The 17760-nt window shown below is 39.1% G+C and overlaps 1 protein-coding gene across 3 annotated transcripts in view; it reads right to left on the reverse strand.

The window, feature by feature from the left end:
• The window catches only part of STAG1 (STAG1 cohesin complex component), a 180078-nt gene that overhangs the window by 84860 nt on the left and 77458 nt on the right, over positions 1-17760 (reverse strand). For 2 of the 3 annotated variants that reach the window (XM_083363714.1, XM_083363716.1), the window contains 2 exons: positions 11699-11863; positions 3790-3886 (listed from right to left, as the gene is read on the reverse strand). In XM_083363714.1, the coding sequence (XP_083219840.1) occupies positions 3790-3886; positions 11699-11863 (262 nt within the window). Of the gene's footprint in view, positions 1-3789; positions 3887-11698; positions 11864-16392; positions 16412-17760 lie in introns of those variants that run through there. The other variant, XM_083363715.1, reaches the window with a different exon arrangement.

The raw sequence follows: 17760 nt of genomic DNA on the forward strand, positions 1-17760 counted from the left end.
ACTTAATAACCATATTACTAATTTAAGAACTGCAGTGATTCACTTAACAATGGTGGCAAGAAAGGTTGTAAAATGGGACAAAACTCACTTAACTCTCTTGCATAGCAGTGGAAATTTTGTAAATTAATGTGGAAAACAAACTAAAGCTTGGGGAAGCCAAAGGTTGGGATAAAGCTTATTATCAGCAGGGGGGAAAAAGATGGAAAGTGATATAGTTTAACTGCTAACAGAAGTAGGATAATCCTGGTAGGATTGAAACAGCTGATAGAAGGAGGCAGTACTAAGTAAAGGAAAATAAATAAAGGTTATTCTTTTATAAATTGTATAAAATGTAACACCAATGAATTGTATAAAATGTAACACTAAGATGTGGGGCTATCTACAGTATTTCCTGCTTAGACAGAGAATTCACACATGGTAATCAACAAAGTTCTTTTGAAATGTTAAAAAGGATAGGAACATCTCAAGGTGGTGAGTAAAACAAGATGATGTAAGGAAGTTGCTACAATAAGTCTTTTGGATGTAAAAGTTCAAAGATCTTTTAGAAATGTAAATGACTTCAAAGACTAACTTAAGTTTCTTAGGGGGGCATGTATCGAGAAAACAAAGTATAAATGCCTAGTTTGAAACTTGCTCAGTGCACTCTTTGAACCCAATCCAAATTGGGAAGGGCCTAAGAGGCCGCGTTTGCAAACACTTTCTTTCTTCTTTATTTTCTTTATTATTTTCAATTTTCTTTTCAATAAATCTTTGCCTTTGTTAACCAGACTTGTCTTCGAGTTGTGAGTATAAGATTTTGGGCTTTTAAATCTCACATAAGTGTCAAAATTCTGTAAGAAATTATAAAAAAATACTTTTGTGAACAAAATTTCTAATTGATGAAAAAAACAGTCATGCTAGATCAACCTGATTGTTTTTACAGAATGACAAGTTTAATTGACCATGGAATTGTAATAGACATAACATATCCTGATTTCAGTAAAAGTGTTAAGACAGTTTTCATGAGATTTTAGTAGGCTAGATCATATTACCATTAGATGGAAAGAGTTGGCCAAACAATTACACCACCAAATTACTGTCCACCAACAGGAAACAGAATATTGCACGGTTCCATTTTAGGCTGTATGTTGTTAAACATATTTTTACATGATCTCGATGAGGGGCAAGAAAATAGGATTATATAATTTGCAGATGACACAGTGGTAGGAGAGTAATAGACATCTAAAATATCAGATGACACAGCCTACAGGTACCAGGATAAGACGGCCATTGCATTGCTTAATTTGCCAAGGGTAGATATATACAACTGGATATCATCAGCGTACTTCACGCAAAGGTAACAAAAGAGTTTACCCAATAGGCTGATACAAAGGAAAGGAGAAAGCACCAACTCTTTACACCCTACCTAGTAGTAGAGGCTGAAGGCGGGACCTCTCCTACCCAATCATCTCTGACTCGATCACCCCTGAGGGAAGGAGGTGAACCAGCTGAACACTGTGCCACCCACCTCCAATTATCTGAGATGATCCAAAAGGATAGCATGGTCAATAGTATTAAAAGTCACCCAAAGGACAAGTTTAGCCTTGTTCAGTATAGTGGGGTCTAGCGAAAGCTTTTTAAGAAGGGGGCAAGCTACAATCTCTTTAAAAGGCAAAGGAATAGCCCCATCACTCAAAGAAGAATTAACCACTACCAGAATCCACTCACACAACACTCCTCAGGCCACTTTAACTAGCCAGGAGGGGCATGGATATAAAGATCAGGTGGCTGCAGTCAGCCCTAAGAATCCTGTCCATTTCTTCAGGTCCAACAGGTTCAAACCAGATAATCGGGCAAGAATCTTCCCTAAGCATCATATCTGCAACAAAGCCAATGTCCAACTGGGAACGAATGTTATGCAAATTCTTCTGCATGTCCCTGTAAGAGGATCTCCATGCCCCAATGTCAACCTCTGCCTGAAATCCCCACCAAGAAACACAACTGGAGTCTAAAAGATATATTCTCACTAAAGTAGTAGAATTCAGTTCTGCATAATTTAAAAAAGTAAACTATGAACTCTATATATTTTACACAAATACGTAAGTTATTCTGCCATAACTCATATACTGCTTTTCTATCACATTAATACCAGTTTCATATTTTACAGTAATGTATATCTGAGGGACCTCTAGCTGATGGAGGGTACTTCTGTTTTTATATATTGTGAGCTGACTAGAAGCATTAGATAGGCAGCCATGTAAGTCCTATAAATAAGTAACTAACTTTTTCTTAGTCAATACACAAGTAGGGTAAATAAGTAAATAATAGCTCATTTTAAGGTAGTATATTACAACTGAAATCACAGATACCACTAACTTACTGAATGCAATGCATACACAAGTGGCAAAAAGGAGGAGTTGTTTATTGTCTTGTTCCTGATTTCTTTAAGAACCATACCAAAACTACTAACTAAGCCAAAGAGGAGGATTCCCAAAATTCTCTTGTACAGGTAAAGAGTTACTGAGTATAAGATTATATGACTAGGTTTTTTTCTTTTATATATTCAAAAATTAGATTTCAGTTTCAATAGTCTCCTGTATATTACATTGGAACTGATGGATGAAATTTTTTCAAAATTATTTTCTTTGCATTTAGCTTCGCATTTGGGATAAAAGGTTACTCTAAACAAACTTCCTTGGAACATAGGCTTAGATGTATATCTACATAATTGTGACAAAAAGCTGTATTCTTTGCAACTGCTCATTTCCAGAGACAATATTAATTTCTAAGTAAGTTTGCAGAACTACATGTGACACTAATTTACTTCAGTGAAACAACTTTTTTTGTATATTGTATTAAGTAACATTATGACAGTTATTAGACAGGAAGCAAGACAAACCAGAAATAAGGGAAAGTGAAGAAAAAGACCATGAAACTAAAAATAAATTGATTTGTTTCTAACACAAAAGACTAAGGATCAAGTTTAAATGACAAAGCAGAAATGCCAAGGACACTGTAAAGAGGTTAAGATGAATTTATGGGAAAATCTGTAAAAAAAAATTACAGATTTTCTATATTTGGTCTTATTTTGATCTTGCCATGTTTATAACTATTTTTTTTTTAGAAAACCCTATCTCCAGAATTAACAGAAAACCGTTTACTAATTATAATTTGAAATACAGCATATCAATTAATATTTGGATTAATCCTGGTTCATTATTTAGAGCAGGGGTGTCAAACTCGCAACGTCACGTGACATGTTGTGATGCAGCGTGACTTTTTTTTTTACCATTGCCGGCAATGGGATGGGCACAGTTTCGCTATGATGCATCCAGCCCGCGGGCCGGCAGTTTGACACCCCTGATTTAGAGTCAAACACTACAACATATTTTAACAAAGATTATCTGCATTTCAAAGCTACAGTAGCACAATGATCTTTTCTTACATTTAAAAAGTATCCTAATTTTCGTTCTAACAAATGTATCCTTCATAAATAATATGGTTCCAGATAGAATGTGAAAGGATGTGCCGGATGTTATATTAGAAATTACTAGGCCATAATTCCTGCAACAGTAACAGTATGCTACTTTAAAAAATGTCTTTGCATTTTAGGAAATGTGGATGAAATCACAGAACTGTTTCTCGTCCCTAATGTCCTTCAAATACTGTCATTTCATTTTTTATTGCACATTTATCTTTTAGACTCTTGCAGCAGTCATTTTTTAATTGTAAACAAGTTTTTATTTCAAACTGTACATGTAAGGAATACACAGAACCAGAGTAGTTTTACAATACTTTTATGCCTTTTACCTCGGCATCCTGAACAATGGATGAAGAAGTTGATTAAATCCAGTAGTGCTATATCCCTGTCTTGCTTATACAATTCAATCCAGTCATCTACCACGGACTGTCAATAAAAGAGAAAGAACAGACAAATATTCAAGACAGAATTCAATGCTTCATCATACTACATATAAATAACACTCAATTTTCATCACATCCTGTGATTTATGAAATTAATATATCATAGACTGCCAAGAGTAAAATAGGAGTCTATTACCACAATTTCTGAAAAATCCTGCCTGAATAGGAAAATAAATGCCATAAAATAATACCTTCAACACCTTTTGTGGCAATGTGTTTCAGAAAGATGAAATTAACTGAGGTGAACGGTTCTTTTAAAAATCAGTGCAAGATAGTCCTTGATTTACAATCATTTGTTCAGTGATCGTTTGAAATTATAGCACTAAACCAGGGGTAGGCAACCTCGGCTCTTTTATGACTCATGGACTTCAACTCCCAGAATTCCTGAGTCAGCTATGCTGACTCAGGAATTCTGGGAGTTGAAGTCCATGAGTCATAAAAGAGCCGAGGTTGCCTACCCCTGCACTAAACAAAGGGACTTAGACCTATGCCTCAAGTTACAGCTGTTGCAGCGCCCCTGCAGACATAAGATCAAAATTTGAATGCTTGGAAACCTGCCCACACTTATGACTGCCGCATACTCTCCCATCTGGCTATCTTCCTTGCCTATTTGTGCCTTTTGGGGCCTTGCCTTGCTGGGTGGCAAACAAACCTAAAACTTTACTCATGTGTTGCAAGAGAAGCTGGGTCCTAAAAGGAGTCAGACAAATGGCAAAGGAGCAAAAGGGAAAAGCTGGAGCTGGCAGCCGACCTACGTTTTAGCTCCTTGCAACCTGAAGATGGGGAGACACTAGTACTGACGAGGGAGGAAGCTTAGTGATCCACCCATTGATGGTGTTTGCAAAAGAATGAAGCCAGTTGGCAGTCGAGAGAGTGCAGTCCTCTCCTACCGGTAGTTCTTGCTAGGCTTTGGAAATGAAGGAAAACCAAAAGGAAGAAAACTTTGCAAAGGCAATGAGGGCTCAGCATGTGTAGACATGGGAGAAGCTGAGTCCTAAAGGGACTCAGATAGGCAGCAAAAGGTTGAGCTCTCACTGTCTTTACCAAGTATTTTGTTTCACTGCTCCACACAAACAATCCCCTGAACGATTTTTCTTTGCTTCCTTCATCCTCCTCCTCCTCTTTAAATTAAATCCCTAGGATATTCTTTTTCTCTATTCTTCAGCCTGCCAGTCACTCATCAAGATAAGTCACTTACAGATTTTGTCACCCTCTTTCCAGGTGTGTATAGTAAATGTAACAAGTTAAATATACTTAAGCAATCAAGGCTTCTCATGGCTTGTTTGGCAGCCTTGGAGCCTCTTCACAGTACTGCCTTGAAGCCCTTGGTTCTAATCTAGCTGGGGTCTTCCCCCTGCTGGGCTGTTTTCTGCTTTGCAAAACCTTTTGCTGTTTGCCTGCCTCCTTTTCAGACCCAGCTGGGTGGGAGGCCCCCCAGGGTTCTCCCCCCAAGCACTTTGTATTCTGATTTAATGACCTGTGCAGTCACTTAACAACCACACCTGGGAAAGCCAGGATGCAGCTGTAATGTCAAGTCAGGTCAAACGATAACTCGAGTTACAATCATAATTTGGGGTTCAACTGTGGTTGTAAGTCAAGGACTATCTGTACCTAAGCTATATTAGATTTTATGTGCCTTGCAATTCAGGCAGTCTCGACTTACAACCATTCATTCAGCAACAATTCATATTTAAGACAGTGCCTAAAAATGGACTTCTGACCCATACCTTAAGCCACTGCAGCACCCCCACACTCGCATGATCAAAATTCAGGCCCTTGGCAGACCATCCACACTAATGACTACAGGGGCACTGCAACTCTCCTCACCCTCCTATCTCCCCTTCAATCCTCCAATCTATGCATGCCCCATTACTTCTCAGTTAGTGCACCTGTTCTCTCAAGACCTTAGAAAAATGAGAAGTTTTTGGTAGGAACTTGAGAATGGGACATGTAATTTGGACAAGGAATGGGGTACGCAGCTTAGAGAATGGCGCAAGGTGGTCTGGTGTAGCTAGCAGCTGCCTTGTATACAGCCAGGTGCGCCTCTTGAGCAAGAGAAGAAAAACTAAGCAACTGGGTGCAGCTGAGGCTTCCATGGGAAGCTGTGGGATTGTGCTAATCTTCACGCAGCTTGCAACGGCCTCCCGTGGCTTCTTTCATCTTCTTCCAGCACTTCATGCTTCTTACCTGGGGATCCCTCTGCTTAACAACACACAAATCTCAGTTAACAATGGTAGCTGAGAGTGCAAGAATGGAGGTCACTAAGCGACACAGTGACAAGACATTTTGCTTTACCACTGCATCATTTAGAAGTGAGTACCAGTTTTGGTCAAAGGTCAACAACTACCTATACTAGATTCTCCCTTGAATTAATCAAAGGCTTCAGATAGTTGGCAATATCTTGTGGCTAGGTGTCAGTCCTTCCAGGTAGACCAGTGCTGGAGAGGCAAGGTGAGGATCGAAGGATAATATGTAGACGTGTGTGAGGCTAAGAGGGAGGCATGGTGGGGCTCAAAAAGGGGAGGGGAAGGTATGTGAGGACATGTGCCAAGGTATAGGGAGAGTACGTGGGAGTGCCCAAGGGTGCGAGAGAAGTGTGGTAAGGCTCAGAGAGTGTGCAGAGGTGTGTGTGTGTGAGGAAGGCATGACAAAGCATATGGAAGGTGCACTGGTGGCAGGGGAGGAATGGTGAAGCTCAGGGAAGAGGCATGAGGCATGACAAGGATCAGTGAGGTGATGCGCCAAAACTAAGAGTGGGCTACATCACTGGGGGAGGACACAAGGAAAGGCTTAGGGAGGGTAGTGGTGGTGCACAAGTGGCTAGTGTGCACAGGGGCTGGGCAGGGTACACAGGTGGAGGAAACTTACACCAGAGATTTGTAAGCTTCCTTGCCATTTCCCCCACTGAGTATCTGGGGAAACCGGCAGGGAAGTTCACAAATGGTGTTCATGTGATGGGCACTGGAACCAACTTTAAATGCAAATCAGTTCTCAAGAAACCAGCTTACAATCACGACTGCAAAGATACTGGGACGACTAACATTCAAAGGACCACCATTTGTTCAGTATCATATGTATTTCAAAAATTCATGTTTTCATGTGTTTTATAGTTTTAATATGTCATTTTAACTTTTGATTGGGGGCTGCCCAGAGTTCATGAGAAGATGGACTATACACATGTTTTAAATAAATAAGTTACTGAATGAGCAGTCCTACATCAAAGACTACCTATAAAATAGCATTCTAGTATTGTACTTTCTACGGTGCACTGACCTGGTCGAACTCAAAGAAGTAAACACTCTACTATTTCTATTTGGTGAGGCATCATACCTTGCCTTTAATTGTGAAAATGGCATCTGCTCTATGGAGCACTCACTTTACTGAAGTATTATTACAACATCAACAGCAAATGGATTTACAACTCTCAAATAAGAAATCCATCCAATGCTATGTTACAACTAACACAACATTTAGTCCAACGCCTGTTTCAGTCAGGAATGGTACAGTAGCCACCCTTCAAATATTCAAGAAGAACAAGAAATTCAGAGACGTCCAGGATCAATTTCTGACTTTCACAAGTGGATTGACTAGCATGTGTGTTATAGATAATAGTAAGGCAACTTTTGTTTTGAATCCACTGGAAAAAAGGGAGTAGACAAATGGGCACTGCAAAAATTGAAGGTAATCATTTATTGGACAATTTTCATGTATTTTTTAAAAAAAGCTGTATTTGACAATTTAACCAAAATACCAATAGGAAATTGTCAGCAACTTTAACAATAAATCAAGATTTTCCCAACTTTAAACATGTTTAACCATAGAATTCCTTAATACATATTGGATTTTCAAGTATTTCTACTCCCACTGTTCATCATTTCCTGATCAACTCACTAAATCTCCTTGCTCACAGAAAATATGCCAATTTTATTGATATTTTGGGGGAGGAGAAGCAACCACATAGCCTCACTGGCTATAACTGTACAATCAACTTGAAGCCAGGAGTCCAGACTCCAGTAAGATACAAAATCCATGTCCACTTGAAAATTCGATACTTTGTAGGAATTTATGATGATAATTTTGAGGAACAGATTTATTTGCCCTTCTAAATCCCCAGCCTTTACACCTATAATGTTCATCACCAAGGGATAATTCTTAAAGGAATGTGTATGGCTATAGGTTCCTATAATGTAATCATTAAAGGTCATTCCCCAATGTCTTTATTTTCAGATCTACTGGCTGGCTTCAGGAGGCACTCATTTTCAAAATTGGAGTTGCTTACAATTAAATCAGAATGAAAGATGGCCATGCATATTTAATTTCATTTGATACAAGATATGGCAATTTTTAATACAAAGTAATACCTTTTTGCTTAATTGTGGGAAGACCCTTTTCAGATTCAAGTATGAAATATTTTCTGATATGTGTAAATATCTGTGTACATATTGATCTTTTTCAGAAGGTCCATATCAGCACAAGACTTGTCAAATATGTGTTACAGTGATTCTATAAACATAGAATTTTTGCTAAGTTGGAAAAATGAGTTTATTTTGTCTCTTATTGGATTTCTACAGAAAGAATACAAATGGATGTCATAGAAAGCACCTATAAATCAAGGATGTCTAGCATTTCTGAGCTTCACAAATTCTTATAAAAAGCTCATCCCTAATTTTCATCTCTATTGAAGTGCCCTTGTACAGGGCACAAGGATTTTTGTCTTGAAGAAAGAACACATGTTCAAATAGTCTAATGAAGAGCCAGCATTGTTTCAGGAAGTGAAAGTCCTTTTCTATTCATTGTTGTTTCTTAAACATAGGACCACTGCTATCCTTTTATGATGCAAACAGATGCCTCGGATTTTGCATTAGGAACTGTTCTCCTTGCAGCAAGAGAGATCTCCTGCTGTGTGTATTGTATTCCTAATTGCTTCTCCCAGCTGAACAGAATAAAGATAATAAAGAGTTGCTTGCAATAAAAAATGTGTTCTACCAGTGGCAGCACAGATCACAAGAATTTGGAAATTCTGCAAAAAAACAATTTTTGCAAAATACCTCATTAGATCAGGTGGGCACAATTGGTCTTCCATTTCAGTTTTTATATCATTTATATGCCTGCCTCACCAAATAAATTAGCAGATGCACTATAACTATCAATTTCCATACTTATCCCTCCCTATATAATCCTGCAGCCACTGAGTCTTCATCTTTCTGTATAAATGATGGGTGGTTGTTCTATAATAAACATTTTTCTGTTCACCTTCTTTTAAGGGGAAAGGTACTGTATCTATGTAATGAAAGATGCTTCATGTTGTCATATATGTTGTCACGTCAAGATTGTTCAGGGAAAACTGGTGGCTTGCTTCTCCAATTGTACCATGGGATTCTATTTCACTAGATTTTATCACCCGTTTCCCATTTTCAGAGATTTACATCCATTTTGTGGTAGTGGATTTGTTTTACTAAAAATGGCTCATTTAATCCCATATAGGCCTTCCTTTGCCATAGGTAACTGCAACTTTTTTTTATATCATGCTTTCAGTTAAAAGTAATTTTACAGAAAGTGAATTAATTATGGTATGCAGGTGAATTAATTAAGGAATAGATAAAACCTACAAATCAGTTGTAGTTGGCTATTGAATGATCCATAGTGATAAAGAATAATAACCTCTTGGCCACCATTAGCACTCCAGAGGATTGCAAATAGGCTCACTTGACTGACTATATTCAGTCAGACCTATGCTGTCAAATTTGTTTCATTCATCATCTCACTCATTTCATCACTCAAGCTTTTGGTAAAACAGGAGTGCTGGTTTCATTCTGCTAAAACAGAAAATAATAGTAAGAAACATTTCTGTCAACTATCCAGCCAATTTTTCCATGTACAGTTGCAAAGAAAAAGTATGTGAACCCTTTGGGATTACGTGGAGTTTTGCATGAATTGGCCATAAAATGAGCTCTAAACGTCATGTAAGTCACAACAATAGAAAAACACAGTCTGCTTAAAATAATACTACACAAACATTAGCTGTTGTCATGTTTTAATTGAACATAAGATGGAAACATTCACAGTGCAGGGTGGAAAAAGTATGTGAACCTTTGGACTTAATAACTGGTTGACCCTCCTTTGGCAGCAATAACCTCAACCAAACGTTTCCTGTAGTTGCAGATCAGACCTGCACAATGATCTGGAGTAATTTTGGACCACTCCTCTGCACAAAACTGTTTCAGTGTAGCAATTCTTGGGATGTCTGGTGTGAATCGCTCTCTTAAGGTCATGCCACAGCATTTCAATCGGTTGAGGTCAGGACTCTGACTGGGCCACTCCAGAAGGCGTATTCTGTTCTGTTGAAGCCATTGTTTTGTTGAATTACTTGTATGCTTTGGGTCATTGTCCTGTTGCATCACCCATCCTCTGTGGAGCTTCAGTTGGCGGACAGATGGTCGTACGTTTTCCTACAAAATGTCCTGATAAACTCTGGAATTCATTTTCCCATCAATGACAACAATCCGTCCAGGCCCTGAGGCAGCAAAGCAGCCCCAAACCATGATGCTCCCTCCGCCATGTTTTACAGTGGGGATGAGGTTTTGATGTTGGTGTGCTGTGCCTTTTTTTCTCCACACATAGTGTTGTGTGTTTGGGAACAACTCAATTTTGGTTTCATCTGTCCACAGTATATTTTGCCAGTAGTGCTCTGGAACATCCAGGTGCTCTTTTGCAAACTTCAAGCGTGCTGCAATATTTTTTTTGGACAGCAATGGCTTCCTCCGTGGTGTCCTCCCATATACTCCATTCTTATTTAATGTTTTCCTTATTGTAGATGTGTCAACAAAAATGTTAGCATGTGCCAGAGATTTCTGTAGGTCTTTAGCTGACACTCTAGGATTCTTCTTTACCTCATTAAGCATTATGCACTGTGCTCTTGCAGTCATTTTTACAGGACGACCACGCCTAGGGAGAGTAGCAACAGTGCTAAACTTTCTCCATTTGTAGACAGTCTGTCTTACTGTGGACACATGAACATCAAGGCTTGTGGAGATACTTTTGTAACCCTTTCCAGCTTCATGCAAGTCAACAATTCTTGATCGTAGGTCTTCTGAGAGCTCTTTTCTGCGAGGCATGGTTCACATCAGACAGTGCTTCTTGAGACCAGTAAACCCAAAACAGGTGTGTGTTTTTAAAGGGCAGGACAGTTGTCAGCAACACATCCAATATCATCACACTGGTTGGAGTCAAGGTTGGCTCACTCCTGGCTCCAATTAGCTCTTGGAGAAGTCATTAGGCTAGGGGTTCACATACTTTTTCCACCCTGCACTGTGAATATTTTTATGTTCAATTAAAACATGACAACAGCTAATGTTTGTGTAGTATTATTTTAAGCAGACTGTGTTTTTCTATTGTTGTGACTTACATGACGTTTAGAGCACATTTTATGGCCAATTCATGCAAAACTCCACGTAATCCCAAAGGGTTCACATACTTTTTCTTGCAACTGTAGGAACAAAACATATTCAATGAAATTACCAATCAAGATGACAAGAAATTTTTTTTCAAAAGAATGAAAGCCATTTTGAACCTTTAGTCTCCCAGCAGATCACTTTGTCCAAGATAACACTCATATGCGTATGTGTATGCAGGCACACAGGCATGCAGATGCTCAGTTTTATCATACCATTGAAATTTTCATCTGACATTTATAGCTTGTTCATTTGTTAAATTTTTTTTGCATACAACTTAGCATTAAACTTGTAGGTTATTAAATACTTTTAACACAAGTTTCCATAGGCAGCAATGATTTTACCTGCATAGCGCTTTTGCCCATCTTCACAACATCAAACAAAGTAATAGGATCCCCTTCTCCATTCTGCTGAGGATGGCCATTAGCTCTTCCTCGACCTGTTCCTCTAATTCCAGTTTCAGAGCGAAACTTCTCTCCTGGAGTCTTTCGAGGCTTCTTATTGGCAGACTGGGAGACAGAAGATGAGGACAGACAGCCTTGATACCCTTACATCATATTTAATATATTATGTTTTTATAAATGCTAGTTTTAAAGAACAGTAAAAAGTTCTGTTTCAAATCTCAACATGTAAGTCAACAGATTTCAATACAATTTTTAAACAGTAACACTAGTTTTATCTAAAGTGCAGAAATTTAGATAAAACTTGAAAACTAGTTCAGTATACTTTATTTCCTAAAATATAGTAGTTTTTTAAAAAAGAAAAAAGCATTGAACAAAATGGTGCAATCCAAAATTGAACAGAGGCACTGAACTAGTAATACAGAGGTATAACATTTTTGTAGGGGGGAGGGGCAAATAATAGTTTACAAGATTTACTTAATGTTTAGTTAAACCGCTCTAATGTTCTCACACACACACACACACACACACACACACACACACACACAGATACTGCAACTCCAACATTCTTTGAGGAAGAAAATCTCATAGGCATGGCTAATCCAAGTGAGCAAGAAGGTAAAATTAGTTCTAAGCTCTATAAATCAGCTGCTAAGTCACATCCAGCACAACAAATCACACTAACAAATGGATAACAAGTAGGCAACTATAAAGGTAAAACTGCATGTGGGATTCTGGGGGGAAAAATGAAATAATTTTATCTATTAACGTCTCCCTTGTTCTCAAAACCAAAACTGTTGATTTAGCTTAAGATCAGTCCAATTTGGCAGGTTAAGTAGAGATGTGTAATATTCTGATGCCAAGTGGGAAATTTCCAGATAAAGTGACAGGGATGAAACAATGTTAGTATATGATTCACCTTGCTTACAAATAACCCAAACATGCTTAGATATACATGGATGTGATACTGTAACTGTGAATAGTTAAGTGATGGTTTATGTAATAAACACACCTTTCATTGTAATCCTTGTTTTTAAGAATTGCTCCTCAGGCAAAATCTTATAAATACTGAGAGAGCATTCTTGTATCTGGATCTGAGCATACAGGGCGGAGGTACAAAAACTATCCATATGGTGTTGTAACAACAACTTGCACCTGAACATTGGCAAGACGAAAGAGATGGTGCTAGACTTCCGGAAGAAAAAGGAGGAACCTGCCCCACTTTACATCGGGGAGGACTGTGTGGAGAGTTTCCTCCTTTAAATTTCTGGGAGTCTACCAATGCGAAGATCTGACCTGGAAAGTTAATACAACCCAGGTGGCCAGAAAGGCCCAACAGAGGCTTCACATTCTCAGGGTCTTGCGGAAGAACAGGGTAGAACAATGGCTTATGACCCTCTTTTACCGGTCTACTATAGAGAGTGTCCTCTCATATGGTATTGTGGTTTGGTATGCTGGTCTGACAGCCGCGGATAGGAAAGTATTACAGAGGGTGGTGAGTACAGCAGAAGACATTGTGGGCTGTCCCCTGACACCACTGGATGACATCGCCAGAGCTCGTTGCCTTGGAAGAGTGAGGAAAATTCTCAGGGATGACTCACACCCTGGACGGTATCTCTTTACTCTCCTACCATCAGGTAGGAAATATAGGAGTATAGCCAGCCGCACCAACAGGCTGAAGAACAGCTTTTATCCATGGGCTGTTAGGCTTTTGAATGGGAAACAATTTTATAAACTTTATTCATAATTGACTTGCGAGGCCGGTGTGTTGTGCAATTAGTTCACATGGTGTAATAAGATGGAGGGTTTGTGTCACTGTAAGTTGGGGGTGGGGGCACGAAGGGAGGCTCAGCCAATCTCAATGTATACATGGTTGTACTTTGACAATAAAAAGGTTCATTCAGAGATACAACTTTATAATATTTATTTCCACTTTAATGTATTTCTTAACAGGGAGTGTTACTTTACTTAGTAAATGATGACTATAATAGAGATTGAGAGGAAACAAAGCAGAAAGTGCTGGGAAAATGGAGAAATTAAAGATACTGAGAGAAGTTTGAAAGAACTGACTCATCTGTGCATTCGATGTGAGCCACTGAGAATATGGTATCTCCAAACAGTGATCAATTCAGAAGTGAATTACATGCAAATTGCAAGAGCAGTTAGGGAAAGTCAGGAAAATGGGTCATAACCATCATTACACATTCAAGTGACAATGGAAAGAGCACAGTAACAAAGCTAGCTGGAATTGGTGCTAAATTTCAAGACTTTGACTGGTGGCTGAAATTTATGAGAAGGCAGGAATTTGTTGAATGAGACAAAGCAAAGAGTATGATATGCTGCTTGAGAAAAACCTACTATTGTCTACTTCTTGTTATATCACAAGTCATTATTAAGAAACTGTGGAGGAACAGATGAGCCGAAGATGAGTGTATTAAATTGAGAACCAGTTTGGTCTAGTGGTTAAGGTGCTAGGCTAGAAAGCGGGAGACCGTGAGTTCAAGTCCTGCTTTCTAGCTAGGTGACTTTGGGCCTGTTGTTCTCTTTCAGCCCACCTCATATGCTTGTTGTTGTGGGGAATAAAGGCAGCAGTTTCCAGATACTTCTCAAAGGTATCCTAAGTAGTCCTAATGCCAGATAACCAAGACATAAGTGACTCAGAAAGGATTCCCAAACCAGGTAAGGGTACAACTTGCATACAAAGTTCAGCAAAGGCCTTCCTAGGTATGGCTGCCACCTGCTCCTACAGCAGGAATCATGTATATTTGCCAGTAGGGACATCAGCACAGAGTTGATTTGTCCATCACATGCAAATTCTTTCTTTAACTATCTTCTCTTAGGCTGCCCTGGAATGCTTTGGTAAACTTACCTCATCCTGGAATCTGACTTCAACAACCAGTACAACAGCCCCCTTTTCACCTTCTCTTTCTACAGAAGAAATCTGGATTCCTTAGCTCAGGGGTCCCCAGCCCCCATTCTGTGGACCAGTACTGGAACGCACAAACAAGCAAAGCCCCATCCATGGGATTCAGGCAGCACACAAAATCATGCACCCTCTGGTCCACGGAAAAACCTCTCTCCACAGAAGTGGTCCCTGGTGCCCAAAAGGTTGGGGATCTCTGCCTTAGCTTCTTTTTGTAAAGCCAATTTACACACTGCACTTATCAAAATACAGCACAGGGTGTATTTCTAGGGAATCATGTCACAGGATGGCAGAAATGTTCTATTTGGAAATAGTAATGGGGGGCTTACCCCAACTTTGGCTGATGTAGTACTTATGATCCTCCTAAGTCTGGCAACAGTAACTTACATCTTAGTCACTCTGTCAGAGGTCCCAACCACAGACCTAAGTCCAACAGAAAACAGGACATTGGGATCAGAGGAAACCAGGTTTATTTGGGTACACTCTGCCGTGCGAGCTCAAAGCAGTTGCAAACAAAGTCAAAGCAGTTGCAAACAAAGTCAGCGCTGGGAGCAACCATCTCCCAGCATGCTAAATAGACAGATCCCTCCTGGGCCCGCCCCCACCTAACCAGCATCTGGAACGATGATCGTGAGCACCCAGCTCACAGCAGCTGGCCCCTGCCCCCAGCTGTCAGCCTGGCTTGGGTTCTGGTCCGCGGCATCAGCCTTCAGCTGTCGTGGGCTCTGGCCCGTGGCAGCAAAGCAAGCGAGGGCTGATTTCAAAGTCCCTGCTGTTTCTCTGCGCCTATCAGCTGTCCAGCGGAGCACCGAATGGCTGAGCCAGCAAAACCCAAAAGTCCATGACTGCCAGCCAGCCAGCTCCTCGACGATCACTGCGCTTCCCCCCTGGTCAACAGGCAGGCACAGGGGGGAGGACTGTCACTGCCGCTGCCTCCAGCTGTCACCGTCAGCCTCTGTTATCGCACCAGATGCACCCGTGCCCATCCCCCCTCCCGGTTAGTGGCAAACCCACAGGGTTTGACACACTACAGAATTGGCCTACTGCGAGGCCGTTTTTGCAAATGACATGGAAGTTCAACTAGTCCAGAATATGGCAGCCAAGTACTGGTGGGGCAACCCTTACCACCACAAAATAAGACTTGGAAGTATTTGCACTGGATGCTGGGATGCTTTGGGCCAATTTCAATGTGCTAGCTATGGCATGAAAGCACTTTATAGAATTATGCTTTCATCTTTCATATTCTGTGTAAAAATGTAGATTTGTTCTCATGGGAAAATATCACTGCAGTTGAAATAATAGACTACTCCAAATCAAGCACTGCCTGGTCAAAATTGAATCTGTGTAGAACCTGTGTAGACTTCTTCCCAAAAGAAGCATACTAGTGTAGTTAAGGGACTAAGCCTTTTCTACAGTAGATGCCATGCTCTGGAGCACACTATCTCAAAAGTTACATTAAGCCCTCTCCTTTATATTTCATAAAACAGTATAAACAATATCATTTCATAATTTCTTCTGTCCTGTCTGTATTTGTTCATGTTGGATATGTATCAAGTTATCATTTTTATTTTTTTATTTTGTGTTTTGTTCATGCTTTTATCTCTAACCAATCTTAATTAAAGAGGTTTACAAATACCGTAAATGAATGAATAAATTACTAAATCAATTAGATTCCACATTATTCTGGCTCTCTGTTTTATTCAATAAAACCCACCTAAAGCAAGAGAAACTTTCTGCTATCCATTTTTTTAAACCTATGCATGTATTATAAAATTTATAGTTTATCATAGAAAATCAATCACAAGTTCCATCAAGTTCCTTCTTGAACATTTGCCAGTTGTTCCTTTATCTTCTGGGATTTCTTCTCGAGACTTACAATTAATAACTAAGTCTTACAATGTCGACATCCACAAATATGACCTTGGAAAAACCATTCAGAGATGACATCAAAACTACAACAAAAACAAGCAGCACAAATGGATTCTGGATTGCAAATGGATGGCAAATCGATTACAAGAGAAAAACATTTTCTCTTGAAATAACTGTATCTTTTAATTTGCTATCTGTTTAAAGATCTTTTAATGTTCTTGATGAGATTTCTGCAAATAGTTTTTTTGTGCTTTTCATGTGATAATGTAAGTATCTTTATGGGCCATGAGTTTGTTTGGCCTCCCATTCTTTGGCCTTTCTCTTCTGAAGAGTATTTCACTTTACTTTGTCACTATTGGGGATGGGGAAGTAAAAGAAAAAAATTCAGTAATGAATGACTGTTAATTACTTTCACGAAGCAATTGTTAAAATAGTAGGCTTAACTAGGCCTTCTGATTCTTGAGACTAGTAGCATATCAGTGTGTTTGCTGGTTGCTCCCTTTCTTTGCACCAGTCAGGATGCAGCAGTTCCATGGCTTTTCCTCCCAAACAGCAGCTGGGAAGAGTCACTTCTTAATGATACATACACATGTTGTATACAGGTCATCCTCACTTACTGCTTAATTTAATGACAATTCAGTTACAACAGTCTAAAAAGAAAAAAGAAAAAAAGCTTTGCAACCAATTTTCAAATTTATGACCACTGAAGCATCCCACAGTCACATGGTCCTCATCTGGGGACTTCATAACTGACACATACGTATGATGATCGTATCCCATAATCACATGTGTCAGTTTAGTATAGTCTTAGATCAGTGCAAGCAATGTATTCGTAAGTGCTCTATGAGTATTTACAAATCTATTTTAAGAGACAGTAAATAAAATAACATTTAAGACAGTTAAAATACATTTATAAAACAACCTGACTAGAATCTGTGAATGAAGTTCCAAAAGAGCAAACTATGTCTAGATTATACACTTTAAAATTATGTAAAATACGTTAACATCTAAAATTACAAAAATATGATAGCATCTAAAATTTAAGTGATATGTTATATGTAAAGTAACAAAAAAAATTGAAATTATATAGAATTTATTTATTTGATGGGAAATTGGCTGGCTTATTGATGGTCACATGATCACCATTTGTGTGTTGCAGAAATGGCTTGCAATAAGCAGTTAATAGAGAAGACATACGTAAAATTATAAATTG

Source organism: Vipera ursinii, assembly GCF_947247035.1.
Source record: "Vipera ursinii genome assembly, chromosome: 5".
Taxonomy (NCBI): domain Eukaryota; kingdom Metazoa; phylum Chordata; class Lepidosauria; order Squamata; family Viperidae; genus Vipera; species Vipera ursinii.